The sequence below is a fragment of the Girardinichthys multiradiatus genome, chromosome Y (genome assembly GCF_021462225.1).
Source record: "Girardinichthys multiradiatus isolate DD_20200921_A chromosome Y, DD_fGirMul_XY1, whole genome shotgun sequence".
Lineage (NCBI taxonomy): Eukaryota > Metazoa > Chordata > Actinopteri > Cyprinodontiformes > Goodeidae > Girardinichthys > Girardinichthys multiradiatus.
The window spans coordinates 14,702,782-14,728,996 of NC_061818.1; the positions used below are offsets into that span (position 1 = coordinate 14,702,782).

Sequence of the window (26,215 nt, forward strand, 5' to 3'; positions counted from 1 at the left end):
AATGTTTCTGATCTGCCATTTCAAACACACCATGAAGACGTTGGTTGTCAACTTGTGTCAGGGCAGTTTTTGCACTTTAAATAGAGGATCCAGACATACCCCCATAATGCTGCAGAATTCACTACAAAGCCTATCTCTCAGCAGAAACCGTATGAAGTGATCAAGTAGTAAAAAGTACAAATTTGGACACTATAGCGGTTTTAAAATCAGGCAATAAGGGGGCTTTCGTAATTTATAACATTTAAGGAGGATTAGGATTATCTCAATGTATTGTTTAGGCAAAACTAACTCTAAAACATAAATCGAGGAAGTGGGCGGAACGAGGAAAGACGTGTTTGCGTTAGTGGGTGTAGGATAATATTCGGTTTCCCACTCGGGTGTAACGGTCAGGTGCGCCTCAGTCTGCGGTGCAAACTTTGTGAAACGATGGATTTTATCCGATCAGCAGCCGGACGTTTCCAAACAAACAAAACTATGTTGTAGCATCGCTGCAGCGTTGGACGGAAGGCCGAGGAAATAAAAAATATCCACTGACGGTAAGAGACGCAAAGTGTTTTAATGTTATCCGAGGGTGAAGCTCTTTTACAAAAACCTTGTTGGTTCAAGTGTTGCATGAAAGTTTCCAAACATGATCAGAATTTCATGCTTGCCTCAAGAGATGTTGGAAATTACACCTAAGAATATTTTTGTATTCAAAAAGTAGATTGTTAAATAGCAAATTAATCGTTAAGGATCAGCTCTTGATCCGAAGGGAAAAGGGTATTTCTCAGTCAGTTATCCATTAAAAGGGTCCTGAAGGAAAGGTAAGAGGTCTTGTAACTTTGTATATTGAAAAAAAAAAAAAAAATTTAAGAACTTTCAGAAAGTTGGTCACAAGAATGAAAGTGGGTCCAAAACTGTTTGTACAGTTTTTAACTTCTTCATTACGCAATCAGATCATTAACAAGTTGATTAAATTACAGGACTGCTTTTGTTCTCTTCAAGACTGGTTTACCAACAATGATCAACCAAGACAAATCAGGTTATGATGGCAGCTTCTAGGTAACTAAAAGCCTTATAATGAATAAAGTGCTGTGGAGCACAATGTTTATATGGGAGGCGGCTGCACACAAAGAAATCGACCCCGTTCTGAGAAAAGCATTACTGTGCAGATAGGGTCTGCTGAGGATGACCAGCACAAACCAGAGGGTTGATGTAAAAAGGGTTAGTGTAAAAATCATGAGACTAAATAACTGCTTTTATCTGAAAATGAAAGGCTAAGGTTCAGAGGGAGACGGTTCCTGTAGCTGATCAGAGCCTCATTTCATCCCAGACATTATATAGTAATATTATATCATGGTGCGTAAGTAGAACATCTTGCTCTTATTCATGGAATAATGAATACTTGATAACATCAGTGTATTCCACAGAAAAATAGCATTTGCCTGTGAACTGAATCTCTTCTCACAATTTACCAGTGTTTGTATGACGAATATCTGTTATCTTGGTTTTATCAGTAGTAACAAGTCATTAAGAATCATTTAAAAAAATACAAAAGAGGTGGTGTTAGATTTTTATTAGAGAGTACCCTGATGTGACCAGCTCATGCAACATATGATGGGTTGAATATTGTTGTAGGTGGAGTTATTAACTAAAATTCATGCTCACAGATTTTGATGGCTTCAGTTTAGTTGGCCCCTTGACCCTTTGGTACCAAGACATTGCCTTTTCGTTCCCTCCTACATCTATTTTGTACCTGTAAATAAACCATTTCTTATCCAAATGCTTAAATCATGGCATATTTGTTTAGTTTTAGTTGACCTAATTTTGTTCATGAGTTATGAAGATATGTGGATCTAAAAATACTGGGAACTTTGTATTAACATTATTTGCTGAGCTCAAATCCCCTTTTGGGCATGTTCACCTTCTAAAATAGAACAGATTATGATCCCTGATAGCAGATCTGTACAATCTATTCAATCACAATCACCTTCAAAAGATCAGGATTTTAAATATGTCAATTGCAACATATCACATGGATGCAGTTTTTGGTATTTTATACCTCAAGTGCCTTAAAACTGTGCATGTCAGTTAAATAAATACCCATCTTAATCAGACTACAAATTACTCTTGATGCCCACATCACATGTATATTTCTAGTGGCTGAGATGCTAAAACTCACAGAAAATGGTGGAGACATTTTAATGATGGAAAAGAAAGAAAAGAGCCAGGAAAATGTGGCTTAACCGTCACTGCAATTTTTAATAATAGCATTGCAATTAAGTGTTTTCATGATATCGAGCAGCCCTAGCCACTAAATATTGTTAATTGGAGTGACATGACCACATTTCCCAAAAGTAAAAGGCAGTAGAATATAGAAAATTGGTTTAAATGGTGGGTATTGCACAAACACCTAGTAGGTGCAAAATTCGTCTTCTAAGTTGATCTCATTATTTAACTGGGTTTTCTCATGAAACTGCAGTATGTAAAGGGCAAAATACAAAAACAAAAAAACTGATTAATCATTAAACTAATTATTTTATTTAAACTGTTACAGCATTGTTATTTTTGTAAAACAATGTTAAGATTTTGCACCTAATTCCATGTACCTTGAAACCAGAATGACCTATTTTCTGGGATTTTGGATATTGATCCAGAACATTGAACCCTGCTGAATCTAAGCTGATAATCATGACCACCCATCTAACCCTTAACAGGTCTGCAACTCCCCTCTTTTGGCTTCAGGAAGTAAGATCCACCCTCATTAGGCAACAGAGGAGCTCTGTTGCCTAATGAGGATAGGTGAAACTAGTCTGTTATAATCTTTAATTATGTAGCAAATATTATTTTCCCTGTAGAATAGTGTGAGCTGATATTTTAATAGAGTGACTTACTTTTAATGTTGCGGCTGACCATTCTTCTGTGAATGCCGCCCTGGCTAAGCTTCTTCTTCTCTGTCCAATGTACAATGCTCAATATTTGGTTCACAAACATGAGACAAAATGAAATATTAACAATATTTTTGATAAAATTAAGAATGTCCATTGTTTTTACAAATTGGTTTCACAAACTCAATCTATACTTTAAAGAGTTAATAATCTGTATAGAATAATTCAGTTCATGTTTGACTGTTATATATTTTTTCAATCTTCTTTCAGTTTAGGGTTATCTTGCTGCCCAGAAAAATATTTTAAAAAACATTTAGTGATTTCACAAAAAGAATTAAGGTTTAATAAATTTCAAATTGAGTTTTAAAGAACCTTTGTTCAGCATAGCTTGTTATAGTTTTTTGTTTGTTTGTTTTTTAAGGACTAATACCATCCTCTGACACAATGGTGTGCTAGGCGGTGAATCATATCAAAAATCTCTACTGTGGATTGGTCTGGTTGCTATGGTTTTTTTTCACTGTTTCACTGTAACACAGACATGACACTGATTCTGAAAACTTGCTTTTAGGCATAAATAAGTCGATTATATATATAGCACTTTGACATTCAAGGCTATGTTGTGGTTTCTTCTCACAGTTGACTGTGCTGCATCACTTCCTGTGGGACTAACATTATTCATGACATGTTTCCATGCATTGCTGAACTTGAGAGCCAATGCATTTCGCAGACTGACAAACCGGAAAGACCGCTTGCAAACATGCCGCACTTTCAGGTCTGTGTCAGAGAGGTTTGCATAGGTTAAGGAAAAAAATTAAAGCATTGAGTCAAGTTGAGAGGCTGACAAAATAACCACAGTGAATCAGTGGTGTATTTCTTTGCACAGGTCAGGGTTTTATATCACCCTGCTCAGGTATTCAAGTGCAGCTTCCAGTTTCTAAGTACCCTGCTTTTTCTTGCTTTATCTGATAGACAAACACTAAACATGAGCTCATCTCCTCTCGCAAATGTCTGATCAGCACTTTCAGCGAATTTTGTAGGACACAATAAACAAACAGACGAAAGGTCTTCCAGAAACACTGATAATGCCCTTATACTCCTGTATCCAAACATATTGACTGTGCATGCGCTGTGCAAACTACTGAATCACCTAGTGGATTAACAGGAATGGTGGTGATGTGGTATAATTATAGCTGAATTGGAATGTGCCACGGGAGTATTTGATTTCTCCCAAGGACAGTTCCCCACTTAGTGCATAAAGACTTGGTTCATCAGTGAGATGAGATGGCGATGGTGACAGATCCACTTATTCATGTCTGACATCCTGTGAATGTCCTGCCTTTAGAAAGATGTTCTTCTTGTCGGGATGCTTTTAATATAAAGTGGAGGCGACATGAAAATTACTCCAAAGTGAAGAGAGGATGAAAAGAGAAACAGTGTCACGAAATGAGACATGCTGAAACAGAGAGGGGAAAAACCAAGCACCAGAACCCGATCATAATAATGTGGTTTGCAATCTTGCACCGCCATTACTGTTTCATAGCCATTAAACCTTTTTCATTTTGTCACATCACAACATAAACTTCTGTGTATTTTATTGGGATTTAATGTCATAGTTCAAAAACAAAATGGTATATAATTGTGAAGTTAAAGGACAATAATACACTTTTTTTTACACATTTTACAAATAAAACTTTGACGTTGAAAATTTCTTTCCTTTTCTAAACAATGTAATGTCGCCCATTCTTCTTTGCAATATAGCTCAAGCTCAAATCAGATTTGATGGAAAATATCTGTGAATATCAGTTTTCAAGACTTGCCGCACATTCTTGATTTAATTTAGTTCTGGACTTTAACTAAGCCATTTCAACATATGAACGTACTTTAAAACCATACCATTGTATCTCTGGCTGTATGTTGTCCTGCTGGAAGGTGAACCTCCTTAAGTCTTTTTATTTCACTCCATCTATCTACTCATCAGTTCTAACCAGCTTCCCTGTCACTGCAGAAAAATATCATCCCCACAGCATAATGCAGCCACTGCTATGTTTCACTGTGGGAATGTGGTGTTTTTTTGCATATAGATTAAAAAAGAAAATAAATTGATCTCACATGACCAGAAAAAACCCTTTTGTCAGGATCTGTGCTTTGTGTGTCTGTTGGTGCTTTTACTGTGCTCAGAACCTAGATGGCGTGGAATCTGGAGGAGAGGTGACAGGTGTTCGCTATTCCCCTGATTATCTGCAGAGGACTATTTAAGGAGGAGGCTGCCAGCAACTCACTGCCAGAGTGTTGCCCTTAGTGGTACTACTCAGCCATGTTACCTTTGCCCTTGACCTTGCCTTGTACACTGAGTAACTTTGTCTTTGTATCCTGCAGGTTTCCTGAACCTGATTTTGCCTTGCATTGAATCATGTCTGCATAAACCGTCTTCTGGAAGGAAGCAATCCAATTCTATGAACAAAGACTCAAGTCTCTCATAACTTCGTTGGATCACGCCGGCTGGCAGCCTCTTGATTCCTGCGTACCTCGGACCTCCATCTGCGAACCCTGTCCACCCTCCTCCCTCCATCGCACCTCGTGGATTACAAACTCTCCTGGCTTACCATATCCACCATCTTCAATCTGACCGGCAAACAACCACTTGGTTTCTCCACTCCCCCTCTGGCGGATCCCTCCACCATTCTTTGTAAGACAGATTTATTATTTTCATGAGTTCAGCCCCAGAGTTATCCCTGCTTACCTTCTTGTTTATTTCTACAGTTTGCATCCTGGTTCCAGTTCCCTGCATTATTCACCCAGATGTAAATAAACACTTTACCGAACAATGCTGTCTCCTGAATTGCTTTCTGCATGTGGGTCAAATCCTTTAAACTCAATATGACACATTTTGTTTGCGATGTCTCCTAAATGGTTTAACATAACTCTGCTTTAAACTTCTCTACAACTCTCTCTCTGACCCTTCTACTGTGTTCCATCATCATTGCGTTGTTTGTTCCCTGACTAGGATGATCAAGTAAATAAGATTTTAAATTTCACTGGATTTTTTTTCTAGTTAAATAAAGTATGAAAAAAATCATGTGAGACTTTACAAGAACAGTTAACTTTCTACTGAGATTTAATTATACACATGTTGGCTCTTTACTAATTAGGTTGACTTGTGAAGTCAATTGGTTGTTCTGGATTTTATCTAGGGATATGAGAGCAATGAGGACTGAATACAAAAACTTTTGAAAAACCATGCATCATGTTGCTTCCACTTTGTGTTGATCCACTGCATAAAACCCTGATTTAATATACCTTGAAGTTTGTGGTAACATGATTAAAAAATGAAAAAATTTTGGAAAGTTTTGCATAGCACTGTATGCTCAGAAGCTGATGATATAAAAGATTTAAATTCATAATAACAAAAGAGAATTGTGTTTGGGAATTGGCAAATCTTAATTAAAATGATGGCTCTGTTTCTCTGTATGTGGGAAGATTGCATTCAGAGTGAAGAAAACCCATGTCCAATGACAGAACTGGCAGAAGCTGAATACTTCAAGCCATTTTCATCTACTCTGAACAGGCATTACTAGCAGCCATTTATTCACTTGGATAACACCTCTCAGCCAATACTCAGCACTCAATTTAGCAGAAAATTGTCTTCTTTGAAAAAAATCAGTTAGCTTCATTCACTGTTTTTATTTTGTCTTTGTGTTTCCCTTCTTTTCGCCCTTTTCACCATTTTTCTGACTTTTATCAATCTCCCCGTCTGTTGCTCTCAGTTCTAATCCTTCTTGCAATTTCCTAACAATTCACATCTTTTTTTTTTATTTTCACTACGCTCATTTCCTTCTGCTTCTTTCTTCTCCTGTCCCCCACTCCTGCTTTTGCCTGTCCTTTTTCCACCTTATCTCTTTGTCTCCTCTGTCATGTCCTTATCCATGAGGAACCCACCTCAACGTCGGCGCTCTCTGGGACCCGTTTCACCCAAACGAATCTACAGGAACCTCTCTGTCAGACTGAAGGGAGGAGAGTGTTCCGTCGCTGCGGAGGTGGCTGCACCCAAATACACCAGCAAACCTGCAGACGCTGTAAGATACTAGCATTTTCTTCATGCTTTACCTTCTGAAAAACCCCAAATTGAGATGACACTAGTATGTAAACCTCTCACTGGAACACTATAATTAAGGTGCTTTCAGGTTGAAGAACTGATTGGACAGCATGTTTTGTGCCATTTGATATTTCCTTTGAAGCACAAAACTAATCCTCCAATAGCTCACCACGAGACAAACAGTGTTTTCGCTTTTACTAAGCAGAATGTGTGCAAATGAGCACGAGGCATTGTGGTTTTGACCTGATCAATGGTGAAGAGCTATAACTACATATATGTGACTTTGGCTGCTTTGTGGATTGTAATTCAGTTTGTTCCCAAGAAGCAATGGTTTAGAAATGTAAAGTAAAGATATTCAAACCCACACACAACACCAAAGCATGATCACCCCTAAAAGGAGATGGACTAAACAGAGAAAGAAATGTTTCTGAACAAATCACCACCACTATTCTTTCACCTACAGTAACCAGTAATAACTCAAATTCCCAAGCTTTTTTTTTATCTCATGAAGCTAGAGTATGAATTTGTCGTCCTTGGCTTCTTTGATTTATGGATCTTGTGTTTTTTCTGTTTCCTTGCAACTCCCTTCCCTCTATCTTGCTAAATAAATCTCTTTCAACATCCAAACCTTCTTTTTTTTTCTTATGCTCTCCTTGGTGGTGCACCCTTCTTCTTTCTCCCCGATTAGTACAAGACCCTGTGGGAGGCCGTGGAAAATGAGGACACTTTGGCTGTGCAGAGCCTTTTGTCCAAAGATCATGCCAGCTGTGGAGGAGGAGGAGCAACAAGCTTGTGGGAGAGAGGAGAGAAGAAAGAGAAGGACTGGGAGAGAGATAAAGAAAAAGGGGTGAACAGATTGAATGAACAGGGTTTGGTTCTGCTGGATGTGGCTGCACTTACCCACAACTCCCCTCTTCTTCATGTACTGACAAAGGCAGGGGCCAGACATAACCCTATTTGTAAGTTTTATGATTTCATTGATCAAAAAGAGCATGAAAGCAGCTAAATAAGGGTTTTACCTAATAAATCATATACATTAACTGTCTGCCTCTGCTGCATCACCTCTCAGTGTGCCGGCCAGAAGACTGGGGGCTCAAGCTGGATGCCCTGGTGGATCTGGCAAGTAAACGAGTGGAGGAGAAGTTGGAGTCCAGAAAAACAGGAGCAGGCCCCCAGGCACAGGCTGAGGTCCAGAGACAGACTCGGCTCTGGAGACTCCGGCTGGAGCTATACTGCCGGATGAGAGAGAACTTCCAGAACACAGGTAGGTGCTGTTGGGTCAGATTGTGGTACTTGATAAACTATGTATTGCTACAACAGCTTTAACACATTTTGTCACAGACCTCGAAGTGTTTTATTAGAATTTTATGTGATAGACCAACAAAAGGTAAAGCATCAATGAGAAATTGATACATGGTTTCCAGAATTTGTTGCTAATAAAAATGTGAATTTATAATCAACTCCAAGAATCAATACTTGTCAGAATCACCTTTTACTTGCACAATTACAATGACAGCTTTGCACATCAAGACAGTGAAATTGAGCCAATTCATCTTTGCAAAACAACTACAACTCAGATCAGATAAAATGCATCTATGAAAATCCATTTAAAGTTTTTGCCACAGATTTTCAATTGAAATTTGAGTCTGTACTTTGGCTAGGCCATTGTAACACATGAATAAGCTTTGATCTACATCAGGCTTTTCTTCCAGGATTGCCCTGTGTATCGTTCAAACCATTTTCTAATCAACTCTGACCTCTCATACCCAGCCAGTGACTGCGTTTTGTGTTTTTGTTTATTTCTGATGGTCTGGTCCTTAGTTTACCCTTAGTTCTGTGTTTTTGTTTTGTTAATTGATTTCACTCTCTGCAGTCTGATCCACATTTGTTCCTTGTTCCCCTTGATTACCTGGTCCCTCTATTTATTGGTTCACCCTGCTTTCTGTTTTGTATTTAAGCTCCTTAGGTCCTTGCTGGTTCCTTGTTGTTTGATATCATGTGTAATGCTACGTCTGGTTTCTGGTGTCCTGGTCTGGTTCTGTTTTCCCTGCCTGGTTCTGTAAGTGAGGAAATATAAAACTTGACTTACCTTTATTCCGCTGGTTCGTAGCATCCTTTCTCTGCACCACAACTCGCAATATGACATGACCACCTTCCCTGTTTCTGCTGCACATGATGCTGCCACCACCATCTTTTGTCAGGAGAATTGTTGTGTTCGGGTGATTTGAAGTGTGAGTTCCATGCAAAGTGTTTTGCATAGGGCCAGACTGTTCACTTTTGGTGGTGGCACACTGGGTTTTATTCAAGGAGATTTATTTTGACTTGCAGGGGCCAATAAAGTGACACTAATGTGTGTCCCCTTCAAACTCTTTCAGCTGAGTTGGTGTGACAGATATGAAAAAGAAAGAAGGAAGATTGCACCAAAACAGCTATAGATACGCGCCCTCTGAGCAGTGGAGAATCTGGAATAGAAATTCTGCACTGCTGCATTAGTTTTGCATTAACTGACTGGCAAGGGATTGATGCTAAGTTTTTTAGACCATATATATATACAATAATCTTCGTCTGGATTTTTAACAAGGTTCTAAATAACTTATACTCCATTTCTAATCTACAAAGCCCTCCGTACGAGCTGACTAGAGCACTGAGATCTATTAGTAATCCCACTATCTCGTTTAAGTTTTGCTAATTACTTTTCCAGCTCTTCGGTTTTCACTAAATGTTTCCCTCTAGCCTCTGTTTTTAATCTGAACTTCCAAGCAAGTCCCTTGTCATCAGCCTGTCCAAATTCTCATGGCCATGCCCTGCTCTCCCTCCACTGTCTGTCTGGATCAAATAAAACCTTGATGCTGGCAGATTTATGAGCAGGAGTCTGCAAAGGGAAGATTCTCAAGGCTGCTGTGGTTTTTACGTCTCACACAAACCCATTGATGTCTTCATTCTGTTTGTTCCTTCAGTGGTTCAGTTAGTTGTGGGGGTTGTTCTAGCTAGTTGTTATGTTATTATGTGTATTTATTACCAGCTGAAATGCTTTTAGTTAGAACTTGTTTCATTTCTTTTTCAAGGATCTTCTGATATCTTCCATTGCTGTTTTATTATCACACTTGTTAGGAGCACAGGGCCTCAGGTCTTCTTTTTGTGTGCATTAAAACAATCATACTCTTATTATAAATCTCCAGGGAAGGAAACGTTGGTTGAATTTTTAAAAATCTAAAATATACAGGTCCTTATCAAAATATTAGCATATTGTGATAAAGTTCATTATTTTCCATAATGTCATGATGAAAATTTAACATTCATATATTTTAGATTCATTGCACACTAACTGAAATATTTCAGGTCTTTTATTGTCTTAATACGGATGATTTTGGCATACAGCTCATGAAAACCCAAAAATCCTATCTCACAAAATTAGCATATCATTAAAAGGGTCTCTAAACGAGCTATGAACCTAATCATCTGAATCAACGAGTTAACTCTAAACACCTGCAAAAGATTCCTGAGGCCTTTAAAACTCCCAGCCTGGTTCATCACTCAAAACCCCAATCATGGGTAAGACTGCCGACCTGACTGCTGTCCAGAAGGCCACTATTGACACCCTCAAGCAAGAGGGTAAGACACAGAAAGAAATTTCTGAACGAATAGGCTGTTCCCAGAGTGCTGTATCAAGGCACCTCAGTGGGAAATCTGTGGGAAGGAAAAAGTGTGGCAGAAAACGCTGCACAACGAGAAGAGGTGACCGGACCCTGAGGAAGATTGTGGAGAAGGGCCGATTCCAGACCTTGGGGGACCTGCGGAAGCAGTGGACTGAGTCTGGAGTGGAAACATCCAGAGCCACCGTGCACAGGCGTGTGCAGGAAATGGGCTACAGGTGCCGCATTCCCCAGGTCAAGCCACTTTTCAACCAGAAACAGCGGCAGAAGCGCCTGACCTGGGCTACAGAGAAGCAGCACTGGACTGTTGCTCAGTGGTCCAAAGTACTTTTTTCGGATGAAAGCAAATTCTGCATGTCATTTGGAAATCAAGGTGCCAGAGTCTGGAGGAAGACTGGGGAGAAGGAAATGCCAAAATGCCAGAAGTCCAGTGTCAAGTACCCACAGTCAGTGATGGTCTGGGGTGCCATGTCAGCTGCTGGTGTTTGTCCACTGTGTTTTATCAAGGGCAGGGTCAATGCAGCTAGCTATCAGGAGATTTTGGAGCACTTCATGCTTCCATCTGCTGAAAAGCTTTATGGAGATGAAGATTTCATTTTTCATCACGACCTGGCACCTGCTCACAGTGCCAAAACCACTGGTAAATGGTTTACTGACCATGGTATCACTGTGCTCAATTGGCCTGCCAACTCTCCTGACCTGAACCCCATAGAGAATCTGTGGGATATTGTGAAGAGAACGTTGAGAGACTCAAGACCCAACACTCTGGATGAGCTAAAGGCCGCTATCGAAGCATCCTGGGCCTCCATAAGACCTCAGCAGTGCCACAGGCTGATTGCCTCCATGCCACGCCGCATTGAAGCAGTCATTTCTGCAAAAGGATTCCCGACCAAGTATTGAGTGCATAACTGTACATGATTATTTGAAGGTTGACGTTTTTCGTATTAAAAACACTTTCCTTTTATAGGTCGGATGAAATATGCTAATTTTGTGAGATAGGAATTTTGGGTTTTCATGAGCTGTATGCCACAATCATCCATATTAAGACAATAAAAGACCTGAAATATTTCAGTTAGTGTGCAATGAATCTAAAATATATGAATGTTAAATTTTCATCATTATATTATGGAAAATAATTAACTTTATCACAATATGCTAATATTTTGAGAAGTACCTGTACATGAAATGTGGCCTTAGGTACTTGGCTCGGTGGGAATCCATTCAATTCCAGGTCACTGCTGAGCATGAGCAAACTATCCTTTTTGTCTAGACTCGGTGGGCAAAGCATGGTTACATTTGATCACAAAGGAGAAAGTCTGAGGCACTGTTATAGGCGAGGTGATAACGAGCATCTCCCACAGTGTTTCAGAACTGCAGGAAGCTTCAAAGGAAGATTTCTTTTGGTTTAGTTAAAGGTAAGAATATTAAATGACTCATTTAAATTCAAATCAGATTTAACTACCAGTTGCATGGCACAATGGAAGAAGAATGTCTGTAAAATTTTAAGCTGATTTTCAATTAGATTTTGGGGCTTTGACTGGGCCATTCATATGCTCTGATCTAACACAATACATTGTTGCACTGCACTGGCTGTATGTTTATTGTTGATTCACTGTTAGGCAACCCTTCTACCTGTTTTTACCTGTGTTCCTGTTTCTGCCTGTGTTCTGCTGCCCTTCTTTCAGTATTGGCCTGTATTTAGCTCTATCTATTTTCCCAACAACTCTAACCAGCTATTCTGCTCGTACTGAAGAAAAGTATTCTCACAGCATGATGCTCCCACCACCATGTTTCACTGTGGGGATGATGTGTTCGGGATCTGAGCGTTTTGCATGAAGGCCAAATTTGAGCTGTTTTTGTTTCAAATCTGGTCTCTCACCCTCAAAGATAAATCAGGACTTCCTACAGCTGTCTACCAACAATAGTTTTCTTATTGCCACCCTGCCAGTAGATTGTCGCAGCTGAGCTGTGGCCCTCCATAACCCCTCCAGAGGAGCCATGGGGCTCTTGGCTATCTTATCTTTTTTTAACATACAGAAAATTGTCATAATTATGATTTTTATATTTGTTATACATTGCTTTGACCTTGTGTAAATTGTACAGTTTTGTCTTTAACTGTTCCATCTAGAGCTCCCAGGTCCTCCCAGCCACGTGTCTTTGCTGGTAACCAGCAATTCATCTCTATGTGTGGTGATCAAGGAGCCAGAGGAAAGCACCACAGGACTCATCACCCGCTATAAAGGTAGGTGGTGGTTAAGATGGGAGGATTATGATACATTCATACAGTTAAAGGAAATTGCATCTTTTTGCAATTCTAGGTGTTTATCAGAAAAAACTTAATTATTTTAACTTGAAATGTTCAAAAACACACAGGACCCACAGTCATTATTTATTTCACAAAACACAGTAAAAACAGAAAGTCTGTGTGTGTGAAAAACATCTGACACCCCATGATTCAGTAGCTTGCAGCTTGTGACCCATCTTTGGCCTCTACTCTTTAAATTTCTTCACTTCTTTGAGGTTTGCAGATACTTGATTTTGCAAATCGTTCACTGTATTTTAATCTAGTCTGTATTTCCAGTTGAAGTCTGGACTTTGACTGGGCCATTGCGACACAATGATTCTTTTCTTTTTCAGTCATTTGGTTTTACATGGCTGCTTGGTTTAAGATCATTGTGTTCTTGATGATCCGGTTTGGACAAAGCTTTAGTTGTCAGACAGAAGGCTTCACATTTTAATCTAGTATACTTTGCTATGCAGTGGAGTTCATGGTCGACTCATTAACTGCAAGTTGCTCAAGTAATAAATAGTTATATTGTGTAATTTGTTGTGTGCTTCTTTATAACCTAGGCTGGATTTAAATCATTTTACAACCTGGAAAAGACCAGACCAATTGTACTATGTCCTTTTTTTGACCATGATTGGATAATACAGATGGATGGGATTTGAGAGAGATTATAAATTATTTGGAATATAATGGAAAAGAAACAAAAAGGCATTTGATGGAGTCTCGAATCACTTCAATAACATCAGAATCCCACATATTGCCAGGCTGGCGTGGAAAAAAAGCCTTTTATTCATGCATCCAGAGTAGGCGTTACTTTAGCAGCTGCATTATATTCTTTTGCCAAGAGTAGATTAAGCCCATGTTCTTTGAACTGTAAATACTCAAATCCTTTGTTCTTGCTTATTGGAGCTCTGAGCAAAACCAGAGAGGATTTTGTCAGTGAGACAGTTTTTTCTCCTTCTACACAGTGGAGTGGAGCACCTCGGCCAGCTTCAAACGCGTCCTTGGTACAGCCCAGGTTACAGAAACAAGGAACCCCTCCTTTATTATCTATGGACTGACAGCAGTGAGTTAAGCAGCACACACATATACCCACACACAATGCTGACAAAATTACACATTGCATAATCATACAGTGCAAAAGCAGCAACTATACAGCCACACATTGGTTGTATTTGTTGCTCACTGAATCACGTTCCTTAAAAGAATGCTTTCCCACAGCCTCACAGTAAACGAGATGAATTAATAATGAGACATCTTTCTCTTGTCTTTGTCCTGAGATGGCTGATTCACAAGATTATTGCACAGTGATAATTTGGCACTCTGGTGCTTCTCCAACACAGGGAGTGCAGTACTATGTGAGAGCGAGCGCCTACAATGTGAAGGGATGGGGCCCGCCTCAGTGCTCCACTCCGGTCAGCTCTGCCCTCTCCAGTAAGTATGCTGGACAGCAGAACAAGACTTAAGGTTCATCATCATTTCTGTCCTTGGAGCAAAGCTTTAAATTTTAGATTTGGCTAACTTCAAGCTTCACGTGAAACAAGTGAAGGTTGGCAGATTGTGTGAATTATTAAAACATGGAGAATCAGGGATGTCACTGTGAATCAATGGCCCTTGTAGCCATGCTCCCCTAAATTTAAATTGGGCTTATAATCTTGCCTCCTTCTTGCTTCCTTTACTAGCTTTTCTTTCCAATTTACTCCTCCAGTAATACTACTCTGTTTTTTTAATGGAGTAGAAAAGTGAAAATATTTAACAATGCCAAACTATTCATTAGATAACTTAATTCACATCCAACTTACAGTGACGTTCTGAATGAATCGGCATAGAAACTTTCAGAGCATGCAGGTGTTTTGTCATGCAAGCGCTCTCGCTTCCTTATCTTTCAGAGAAAGCAGCACTCAGGACTTGGCAGCAAATTAATTCTTGCCTTTTGAATGATTTTCCCCTAACTGTGAAAGAGATGATTTGTTTCTGTCTTGTGCAGGCTGGAGAGAGTGTGTTGGTGTGAAGTCGGCGCTCAGGAACCACGAGGGCCTTGTGAGGAAACTGCTGGAAGATGCCAAAGAATCCCAGTACAGAGGATATTATATAGGTAACAATGGGAATTTCATATATATATATATACTGTATACATATATACAATATATATTTATATATATATTGCTGCTACTGAGAAATAACATTTTTTATGTACTTGGCCTTGCAAAACTTTTCATACCTTTTAAACTCATTCACATTTTGCCACATTACAACCATAAACTTCATTGTATTGTATTAGGATTTTATGTGATGAATAAAATGTCATATTTGTTAATTATTTGTCTTGGCAATGTAATATTTTGAGGTTGCAAAATTGTATACAATGTGTGTCAGAATTATGCAACAGTGCAGTAATTGCCAGCCAGGTAGACATCCATTGTCTTTGGAGCAGGTGTATTTTGCAAGATAAAAAGATTTTCCTCCACTCTTGTCATGTTCAACAGACAGCTTGAAGTCACCGAGCCCCAGCAAGCGCCTGACGATGTCTCGGGGCATCAAACAACTTTTCCAGTCTGCCACCAAGTTTGTTCGTCACCTACAAAGGTAGTCCCATCTGTTTTACCTATCCCACCGCCCTTTGAGAATAACAAGACAGAGTACTTAAATGGGATGCAATTAGAGCCGTGCAGGTTACACAGGGTAGATAATGTATGTTATTTTGCCGTGACTGGAAAGAGCAATTGTTACATCAAGGCCTATGCAGCTTAAAAATAAGTAAAGTGAGAACACATTAAAATGCAAAGCTCCTGCAAATGCTAGGCTTCTTAAGGCCTCTTTTTTCTTAAAACAACCAGGAAACCATACAAATCAACAATAATTGGTATTGACAATTAAGTACTCCCTAATCACCTGTATATGAAATTACTTCATTCGAAAAGGCCCATTTCAGAGTCTAAAAATGTCCTCTCTATCACCAGGGGTGTAAACTTGGCGACTGTTTTCTACCACAAGGATAACATCCTGGTGACAGCTGAGGATCAGATCCCACTGGTGGAGATCCACTGCTGCTCCACCTCTATCACACAAGACTTCCTTTGGTTTGCCAAGGTGAACGGATCATAAACTGCGAAAGATTGAATTTATTGTGGATATTCTTTAATCCACTCATGGTCAAAATTATACATCACAAGCGGTTTCAGTGCCAAAGTGAATCATTAGTAAGATGGTTGAATCCTGGGCACAGTTGGGTGTTCCAACAGGACAGTGATCCCAAGCGCATTCAAAATGGTTTTGGAATGAATAGAAAAGGCTGACATTAGGCTTCTGGAATGGCCCTGACCTAAACGTTGCTGAAAATTTCTGGACTTTGTTCAACAGCTAGTGTGTACCAGAAAACCAACCAATTTAAACGTGCTCTACCATTTCTGATAAAAGACTGGTCAAATTTCTGGCATCAAAGCAAGAATGATGCTAGAAATTGGAGGATTTGTTGTATTTTGTATCGTCAGTTCACCTTGACAGACAAACTGTTCAAATAAGTTAATAATTGCCCCAAATTAATATGACCATATTGACCATGTTGACTGTATGTGAACCTCTGATAAAAACTGTATATGTTATTATCAACATTACTGTTTTTTGCATATTGAATACCTAAAAACCTTATTTGTTTATGTCTTCTATCCTAAACTTCCTTTCATCCCTGCTGTAGTTGTCCTGCGCATGGCAGCAGGTGCCCTGGCTTCAGCAGGGCCTGTCCTCTGCTCACTCCTCTCCCTCCTCCCTCCTTCAGAACAGGCACAACATCGTAAGAGCTGTTTCTCAGCTGCAGGTAGGAACTTAATCCTCTTATTCTCCAGATAACATGTTGGTTTAATTGTGTTTTTAATTACCTCCCAACATCTCTTCCTTCCCATTTCTCCTGGTCTTCTTTTTGCCAAGCTCATTCAATCTACACACAAATACTGACGCTGTGTTTAATGCATTAATCCTTAATATCCCCAATTTTTTTACGTCCCATGATTTTTATTTTAACATTCCTCATGTGTGTGCTGTCAGTCTTCTCTAGGAACAATGGATTTGGGCCAGGTGTACTATGAACCACTGAAAGACAGGCAGGGCAATGTGCTAATAGTGACGATGAGGGAGTTTCCAAATCCTCCATTTAGGTAAGGCAGAGTCTTTTCTTACAGCCTGTAAGTCTCGCGAGAAATTTCTTTGACTCTGCAAAGACATTTGATTTTATTTTCTTACTCTGCTTGCCATACATTCTTTTGGTTTTCCAAATACATAATGATTCAGGTGGGCTGCACAGTGATGCAGTTAGTAGCACGGTTGCCTTGCAGCAAGAAAGTCCTGGTCAGGGGTTTTTCTGCATTGAGTTTGCATGTTCTCCCCGTGCATGCGTGGGTTTTCTCCGGGTACTCTGGCTTCGTGTGCATGGTTGTTTGTCCTGTGTCTTGCCCTGGGATGGACTGGTGACCTGTCCAGGGTGTACCCCACCTCTTGCCATAGACTGCTGGAGATAGGCACCAGCTACCCCACAACCCAGTATGGAAGAAGCATGTATAGAAGATGGATGGATGGATGGATGGATGGATAGATAATGACCCAGGTAAGCACATTTGCAGAAAAATCTTACATTTTTGTTTCATTTGGCTCAGTCCCCCTGACCCCCCATTCCACTGGATTCCTCTGGACCGGCTGGAGAAGAACCGCAGCAGAACTCCACTGCTGCCTGAGCCCACTGCCATTGATACACTCTATGAGCAGCTGAAGGTGAGTTTGTGTTTTCCTAAAAAAGAGACAAACAGTTTTGTATTACAGACAAGCGTAGCTGTAGCTAACCTGATCTAAAATCAAATATGTCCTTCTGCTTTACAGGACAAACTGTCATTCCACAGACACAGCATTCAGTGGGTCCAGCCTGGTCTGTATGTGGGCATCCTAAAACTGTGCAGCTCAGTGGACCAGATCAGGGTCCTGGTGCCACAAAGGATCCCCAATCTCCTCTGCCACACGCGAGTCCGCCACAATCCCCATGTGACCAGGTAACACAGTTAGACCGAGGGACATCCTGTTAAAGTTCACAGCAAAACCATACTAAGAAGTTATTCAATCATCGTTCTCTTTTTTTACTGCATTGTCACTGGGCCACAGAGAGGAGTGGGCTTGGCTCCAGAGTCATGTTTACACTGCACACAACGGCAACGCTCATAACCCACCGAGCGGTCAGGACGAGAGCTTGACAGAGAGCAGCGGTGTGGAGGAGTTTGTCAGGTCTCTGAGAGCCGCAGTCACACATCTCCTGACAAAGCTCAACATCCCCCTCTACAGGGTAAAATGGACTAAAACAGGCATCTCTAAAAATGTCTTTCTCAAAACATTACAGTGTCTTGCACAAACATTGGTCACTTTGTTAGATTTGCTGGGTTATTTATTTATGTAAATGGCATTTTATGTGATAGACCAACACAGAGTGGTGCATAAGTCAATACTCTGTAGAAACCAATGCAGTTACTGCTGCAACTCTTTGGCATATGTCTTCACAGCTATGTCTGCTAGCTTCGCACTTCCAGAGACTTTTTTGTTCATTTGCCTTTGATATATTAAACTCATTAAAATTGGATATAGAGCATCTGGAAACATCAATTGTAAAGTCTTTCCACAGATTTTCCATTGGATTTAGATCTGGACTTTGACTGGGGCATTATTATTATATGCTATAATTATAGCTCTGGGTGTTTGTTTAGGGTTGTCCTGCAGGAATGTGAACCTCTTGCACAAGCTCAGCTCCATCCATCTTCCCAACAGCTGCATGAATAATAGTTAGTTTTTAACAGGGTCTCTCTAAGTTCTCTGCAGATCCTCCAAAGTTGCCATGGGGCTTTTGGTTGCTTCTGAGATTAATGTTTGTTCGTTGTAGGTTTGCAGTTGTGCCATAGTCTTTCAGTTTTTAAATGATCAATACAACAGTGCTCAGTGAGATTTTCAAAACTTGGAATATTGTTTTGTTTTATATGCTAATCCTGTTTTAAACTTGTCACTGATCTGCCTGCTGTCTTCCTTGGTCTCCTCCTTGGTCTTCGTTTGATAATTGTAACAAACCTTTTAGGCCTTCACAGACAATGTGTATTTATACCCACAACAAATGGGCTCCACAACTTTGTTATATGCGTTATATTTGAAGAGAGCTGGTTGCATTGTATTTACTTAGGGACAACAGAGAAAGGGGGGTTGTATATAAATGCATGCCTGACATTTCAGTGTTTTATTTGCAAAACAGTAAGATTTTCCTGTCATTCCACAATTATACGCATATATTAGGGTATCAGTAAGTCATAATAAAATACTTTAAATTACCTTAAGGGCTTTAGCAATTCTCCTTTCTATTTTAAAATTTGAATTTGACAAAAATAGCACATTTTTAATTACTTGCAACTGTGATTCTGGCAGGCCTATCAGTATGGCGTTTACACTCGGGAGCTGCTCCAGTTTGGTGGAAAGGTCTCCATGCTGTTACTTTTGCCTCCCAGCGAGGACTTCAGCTCTAGTTACTGGCCTTTGGTGGGAACCAAAGAGCCTGGCCTCACCATGCCTCTGCAGATGTTTGAACTGGGTAAGTGGAAAGCCGTAATTGGGTTGGATCTGTCAAGAATGAGGCTGCACGGTGGCGCAGTTGGTAGCACTGTTGCCTTGCAGCAAGAAGGTCCTGGGTTCAATTCCCGGCCTGGGGTCTTTCTGCATGGAGTTTGCATGTTCTCCCCGTGCATGCGTGAGTTCTCACCGGGTACTCCGGCTTCCTCCCACAGTCCAAAGACATGCCTGTTAGGTTAATTGGTCTCTCTAAATTGACCGTAGGTGTATGAATGAGTGTGTGCGTGGTTGTTTGTGTGTTGCCCTGCGATGGACTGGCGACCTGTCCAGGGTGTACCCTGCCTCTTGCCCGTAGACTGCTGGAGATAGGCACCAGCCCCCCTGTGACCCATTATGGAATAAGCGGTAGAAAATGACTGACTGACTGTCAAGAATGATGTTTTTCACAAAGTGAGGGGGCAGAAAAAAGGAGTGTATCGCTCCTTGATTAAAATTGGACTTCTGTGGACCTACAAAAGAAACCTTGCAAGAAAAAAAAACCGTGTTATTGCATTTGATAAAACTTGTAGCAGTCATTATTTTGGAGAAAATCCCACTCTAAGATCAATATGTGTCATATTCAAAGGAACTAAAGAACAGAAGTAAAAATATACTACCAGAAAATAGAAAAAAAAGTGTAGAATTAATACCTTGAGTAAAACAAATGAGAGTAATGCAAAGTGTGGGAAAGGATCTGATTATTCAGGTTTCCAGGTGAAATAAAGAGTAAAAACGAGTACTGAAGCTAACCGTACCAGCTTCTGTCTCCTCTGTGACTCATCAACCAGTTCACTTCTGGACATATGAGCGCGACTTCCTGTGTCAGTACTGCCAGGGATGGGTAAGGCTGGAGCTGGACACTCATCTGGCCCAGCAGGCTCTACGTGAGGCACTGGACACCAAGGAGGTGCAGGAAGCCCGGGAGCGGCTTAATAACATCACTGACCTTTCTCGTGTAAGAGCATGAAAAGAGCAATTTTTCTTTGTTGGATAAAATAAATATTTTGTGAATCTTTACCTAAATCTTTCTGTTGTGTGATGTGTGAAGATTTAATGAAGGAAATTAATTGCCTGGATGTCAGCCAACAGTAAAATTGATTAAAACATGTTTTCTGTTTTTTTAGCATTTGGAGATGGTGTGGAGGGACGCCCGTTGGATAATGGACTGTCTGCAGTGTGTCCGCTCCAAGCAGTGGGTGGGAGCAGTACCTTTAGGTCTGGTGATGGGAGGTGACCCACCACCTTGTCCTGAAGGTAAAGAAGAGGAAGACAGCTTGACTGCCAGATTGAAATGGCCCAGCCGTAACCAAACACAAAGATCTATAGCAGGTATTGATGCATTCTTTGTGGTTTTGATGTCTCATTTAATTTTTGTAGCTCAGTTATATTGGGGTGTATGTTCAAGTTTTGCCATATATTATGCATTAGGTTTAGACCTGGACTTTCATCACTGACCCATTGTAGCACATGAATTTTCTTTGATCCATTGTGGCTTTGACTGTATCTTTGGTTGTTTTCCTGCTAGAAATGGAACCTAAACCCCAGTCTCAAGTTTTTTGCAGCCTCTAACAGGTTTTCTTAAAGAATAGCTATGTATTTAGCTCCATTCATCTGTACGATAAGCCTCCCTAAAGCATGATGCTGCCACCACCATGTATCACTATAGAAATGGAGTGTCCAGGGTGATGGGCAGTGTCAGATTTCTGATAGATAATTGTGAGGAACCAAATTCATTTGGTTTGAACCAAACATTAACAATCGACTAGGATTGTAGCAGATAAAAACAACACAGAGGCAGAAAAAGCTAGAGGTGGAAACAACACAGACAGAAACTTTATTATCCACTTGGTACTAGACGATGAACATAATTCAAAAGGGATAGGAGGGTCAATAGAAAACATATAAAGGCTGTTGAAACATGAACAAGGCAAGGCTCAACCAATGGCTAAAAATGATCTGGTGTGGAGAAGGGAGAACAAAGGGTATATAAAGGTTACCCAGCAGGTGCGAGCAATGAGGTGATCAGCTGCAGAGCTGCAGGACTTCAACCAGCAGGCTGCAGCATGATGTTTAAAACATGAACAGAGCAAAGCATGATTAAACTATGACAATAATGTTTCACGAGAGGACCAGAGTTCAGTTTTGGTATGATCAGAGACCCTTATCCTAAATTGCCTAATGGCTTTCTTTCAAAAATATTTTCTTTCTGACACCCTAAAAACTAGATTTATTGACATCATGCCTTATAGTTGTCTTGTCAAGAAATGGACCTCCGGAGGGGGGTCCTGGCATTTTCTCAGATTAATGCCAGGTAGACAACCATGTCTTGGTAGGTTTAACATTGTCCTATACTCATTCCATTTTCAACTGATGGACCTGAGGTAGTTTTTGTTAGCTAACCTTGTCATTATTTGTGTAGTTTATTAAGGGCCTAAATGCCAGCAGGATGTCGGCAGGCATTCGGTAGGACTTTTGTTTCCTTCAAAGGTCTTTTTAATAAACAACAATCATTCATATGATGCAGAACTGTTAGGGAAAGACATGTTTTGAATCCAAACAAACATACCCACTCAAAAGGAAGCAGAGAACCTCAGGCCAAGAATAAAAATAAATAATGTATCCATGTAAAATCCATATATCCTTTTCCTTACATACTGTTGATCTGTGACATAACATAACTGCATGATACATTGAAGCTTTAATTGATGTATCTTATCGCTCTCCTAACTTCTTTCTGATTCTTGCTTCACTTTTTAGGAAGTTCTGTCAGTGCGCCCTTACCAATTAGCAGGAAGTCGGTCTCCACTCCAGAAGGCATCACAGTTGTCCCCGAGGATGCTGCGCTCACGTTGATGGAAGGTGTTGTGAAGGGAGGGTACCCTGTTGACATCAGCTCTCAGTCAACAGCACACCTGACCAGCATCAGCCTGCCGGAGCGTGGAAACACCATGGCTTTAACAGAGTCTGGACTTCACCCTGCTGCTGTGGCACAGCTGGAGGCCACAGTGTTGGACACAATGGACTTCACCCCCAGCATCACAGACGTCATCCAGCCGATGGAGATGGCGGAGCTGGTGGACATTTTGCCAACGCTGAGTCTTATGGAGGAAAACTCCAGTGGTCCATTCACGCCATCTGTAATGGACATGCTCAACAACTTTGGACGTGGGATTGGGGAGGAAAACAGTCATTTTGTCTTTGAGGGCTCAAGCTTGATAAGGGATGATGAGGGGGCATCAGAGCCAAACTGTGTGAGCAGAGAGGAAGTTACGCCTTCTTCTACCACTGTAAATGCTTCTGAGAGCAACACACCTGTTTCAGGGTGTGACTTTCCTCGAGAGGTTGCAGAGATGAAGGAGGCTCCAAGTAGAGGTGCATCTTTTCCAGTGAGAAGCCTGGTGGAGTGGGACAGACCCTCCACCAGTTCATCCTGATATTAAACTCTGTCAATTTCAGTCACACTCCAGCACTAGATGAAGAAATGAAAAGATCCATCTAATCTTTTTTGATCACTGTATTTATTCATAGTAGCTATTAACTTGAGAATGTCTTGTAAGATTTAGATAAAGCCTCATCCATGATATTGCACCCAGTTCGGTGATTGCAAACAAAAAGCTAGACATGTTTTTGCACATTTCTAAATCTTTAATTTTTTTTTTTCTAGCATGAAGACTTGTGCTCATAAGTTTCCATTCTGAATATGAAAGTACTACAAAACCTTCATGCTTGCTTATTGGTTGCTCTTTTTAAATTATAAGGACAACAGAAACTACCCAAGTGATCATGATAAAAAAGTTTACATAACCAGTTCATACCGTGTGTTGTCCCCTTCAGCCTCATTGGAACCAGCACCAGCTTGGGCTTCTGCTCTGGGTTCGCGTAGCTGCATAAAATCCCAGAAGCCACCCATTCTTGTCTCTGTGGTGTTTGGCCTGTTGTAAGCAGGCTGCTGTGTTGCAGTCGTGTAGTAACTGTTTTCTTCTGGCAACTCAACCCTGCAGTCCTTCTTACTTCAAGTGTCTCTTTATTGTGCATCTTGAAACAGCCACACGACTTGTTTTCAGAGAGCCTTGTATGTCAGATGAAATTATTTGTTATTTGGTTTTTCTTTGCATGCCGAACAACTCTTCTGGCAGCTGTGACTGAATTTTTAGTTTACCTACCTGACCGTGGACTATTTTAATCTTCATTTTCCACAATTTTAGAGTTTCAACATTGCTGATTGTCATTCTGAATTCCTTGGATGTCTTCGATCTTCCTTTTCTGTTTGATACCGTGTGTTGTCCCCTTCAGCCTCATTGGAACCAGCACCAGCTTGGGCTTCTGCTCTGTGTTCAAAGTTCAACAACCTTCTAACACAGATAATTTGATCATACTTTCACTTTCCCTGTGATTCTAAATCTAGAAACATCAGCGCATCATTGGAGGAAACCACAGGTGACAGAAAAGGTTTTTCATCATTGTTCATATTGTGCCAGGGTATGTTAACTTATGAGCACAACATAAGTTCACTAGACCTATATGTCAAATGTAAAAACAAATAATAATCTTAAGCTGTAGTGGTAGTATTGACTTGAATATTCCTTGCTCACTACAGGACAAAGCCTTGTTGGTGCTTGTCAGAGCTGTATACAAACTATTTAAATTCAGTCAAATAAAAGTGTTTCCTTTGGATTTTAAAAGTAAGCATGCTTATTACAGGTTGGTAGTGTTACTCTAGTTTCATTTAAACTAAAATGGGAAATCTTGTTCTTCTGGTATTAAATAATCAGTTAGATTCAGTCGGAGGCTGAGGTTCAGCAAGCAAAAGAATGTGTCTATTGGGACTTAAGTAAGTTCAGGTAGACCATTCAAGGACCCCAAAAAAGCAAAGAAAATTACACAACAGGCTGTGCTTCCTATGCTTTGCTGAAAGTTTATTCTTGGGTGAAAAGAGTCTCCATTTATTTGTCAAATCTTACATTTGGAGCTGATTGGTTTTAGTCGGTCCAGATAGTGGAACAGTGAACCAGACTTTTACACTTTCTGAGATGAGGACAAGGTCTCGGAAGATTGGTTGCCCATAGCACCTGTGTTTAATGGACCTGAAGAAATAAACTAACATGACATTTTTGAGATTGTTTTGAGTTGTGGTCTTAGGCCCTCTTGGAGTAGCTGTTAGCTTTAAGGTCCAGGTTAATTTAATCTAGATTTATACTGAATGCAGACACCAAGAGAATTATCTGCAGGTAGGATATTGACTGCTTAGAACCTTTAATTAGAACCCCACTTTAAAAAATCCTCAACTATTTCTCTAACTCAAATGTCCTGTAAAATGAAGAATTCTGCAAAGGAACATTTAAACAGAAGTGGCCTTTATTTGTTTTAAAGCCCACTCACCACAACATGGTGCAGGCCATGAGTGGGAGAAGGAGACAAATAGGACATGCTCGACAATACAAACACGCAACACAGAATAGTTTTATCACTTATGTTGATTAATATTTACTGTATATATGCTGTTTACAGTGCAGACCTTTATTACAAATGGCAACTACTTTATTGTTTGTCAAATTTAATGAAAGAAACATGAAAAAACCCATGCATACACATAAAACATACAGTCAACACAGTCAGCCCCTCATGTGTAAACCGAAGTTCCTAACAGGCATCTTTGTTAACCCTCCACTGCCTCAGAAGTACTCTGTAGTCACTTTATTCTGATCAGGATCATATTTTTCTTACAGATTTCTTCCTTTTTTTTAATCCTACTTAAATGTTTCAGATCATCAAACCTATTTGATATCAAAGAAAAATGACTCAAATAAAAGCAATTTTCAGATGATTATTTCACTTATTAAGGGAGCAACGTAATCGCCCCCTAAACCAAATAACTAATTGTGAAACCCTCAGCACCTTGATAAGTTGGCATTAACTGGAAATGAGTTTTACACATCAGTGCGAATTAAATTTTTTTCCTGACTTTATTTAACCAGGATATGTATCATTGAGATTAAAAATCTCTTAGATGAACGTCCTGGCCAAGACAGGCAGGAGCGAAGATGCACGCCAGTCACAACATACAGCCAACATACAAAAATATGTAATTACAAACCTGAAAAAGAATTACAGACATCAAATTATCAGAAGCAACACATTTTAGAATATGAATAAAAAACAAATCAGGTAAAACAGCTACATGCTGATGTTACAGTTTCCCTATCACTTAAAAGTATTTTAGAAGATTCTAAAGAGAGCAGCTCCCCCAATTTTAAATCATTTTACCCAGCTCAGTACAGAACATTTTGGAACTGACAATAAAAATAGGTCAGCACAGCGAAGATGATAAGAACCGGTGCATTTCTGAGACATATACATTTGCAAATAACAAGGGAGCTTACCAAGTAGAGCTTTATAAATAAGTAAATACAGCTGCCGAAGCCTGTGAGACGCAAAGAGGACCAACCAACACATAAAGTACACAGTGATGTTAAGAGCTCTGAGACCAGTGATGAACCTCAGGGCTCTATGATAGGCAGAATCAAGAGTTCTCAAACTCTGAGCTGATGAGTGCATGTACAGTACATCGCCAAAGTCCAACAATGGCATGAATGTAGCAATAACAAGCCCCTTCCTGGTCTCATAGAACAGACAAGCCTGAATTTGAAAAAAGGAGCCCAGCCTAATTCTAAGTCGGGTTACAAGCAATTTAATATGG

At 40.1% G+C, this 26,215-nt stretch overlaps 1 protein-coding gene across 4 annotated transcripts; it reads left to right on the forward strand.

Moving 5' to 3' along the window:
• The first annotated feature begins 365 nt into the window (after nt 1-365).
• LOC124863862 (ankyrin repeat and fibronectin type-III domain-containing protein 1-like) lies at nt 366-23,318 on the forward strand. Of its 4 annotated transcripts, XM_047358393.1 has the most exons (21): nt 366-536; nt 5,244-5,553; nt 5,628-5,668; nt 6,632-6,940; nt 7,649-7,919; nt 8,030-8,224; nt 12,742-12,855; nt 13,869-13,966; nt 14,244-14,334; nt 14,888-14,995; nt 15,387-15,486; nt 15,861-15,990; nt 16,595-16,714; nt 16,942-17,051; nt 17,547-17,661; nt 17,767-17,933; nt 18,043-18,220; nt 19,339-19,501; nt 20,307-20,473; nt 20,643-20,847; nt 22,276-23,318. In XM_047358393.1, the coding sequence occupies exons 4-21, from the start codon at nt 6,779-6,781 to the stop codon at nt 22,950-22,952; spliced, it is 3,171 nt and encodes a 1,056-aa protein (XP_047214349.1). In that variant the 5' UTR covers nt 366-536; nt 5,244-5,553; nt 5,628-5,668; nt 6,632-6,778; the 3' UTR covers nt 22,953-23,318. The 4 variants fall into 4 exon arrangements, with proteins under 4 accessions (XP_047214349.1, XP_047214347.1, XP_047214346.1 ...); XM_047358391.1 differs by lacking the exon at nt 5,628-5,668; XM_047358394.1 differs by lacking the exons at nt 366-536; nt 5,628-5,668 and adding an exon at nt 5,139-5,168.
• Nucleotides 23,319-26,215: the final 2,897 nt, after the last annotated feature.

Bases quoted from the DNA above. Each gene is read 5' to 3' on its own strand.
- LOC124863862 (XM_047358393.1), top strand. From the start codon at position 6,779: ATGTCCTTATCCATGAGGAACCCACCTCAACGTCGGCGCTCTCTGGGA. The intron at 16,715-16,941 runs GTAGGAACTTAA...GTGTGCTGTCAG, and splicing joins GAGCTGTTTCTCAGCTGCAG to TCTTCTCTAGGAACAATGGA. The intron at 18,221-19,338 runs GTAAAATGGACT...TGATTCTGGCAG, and splicing joins TCAACATCCCCCTCTACAGG to GCCTATCAGTATGGCGTTTA.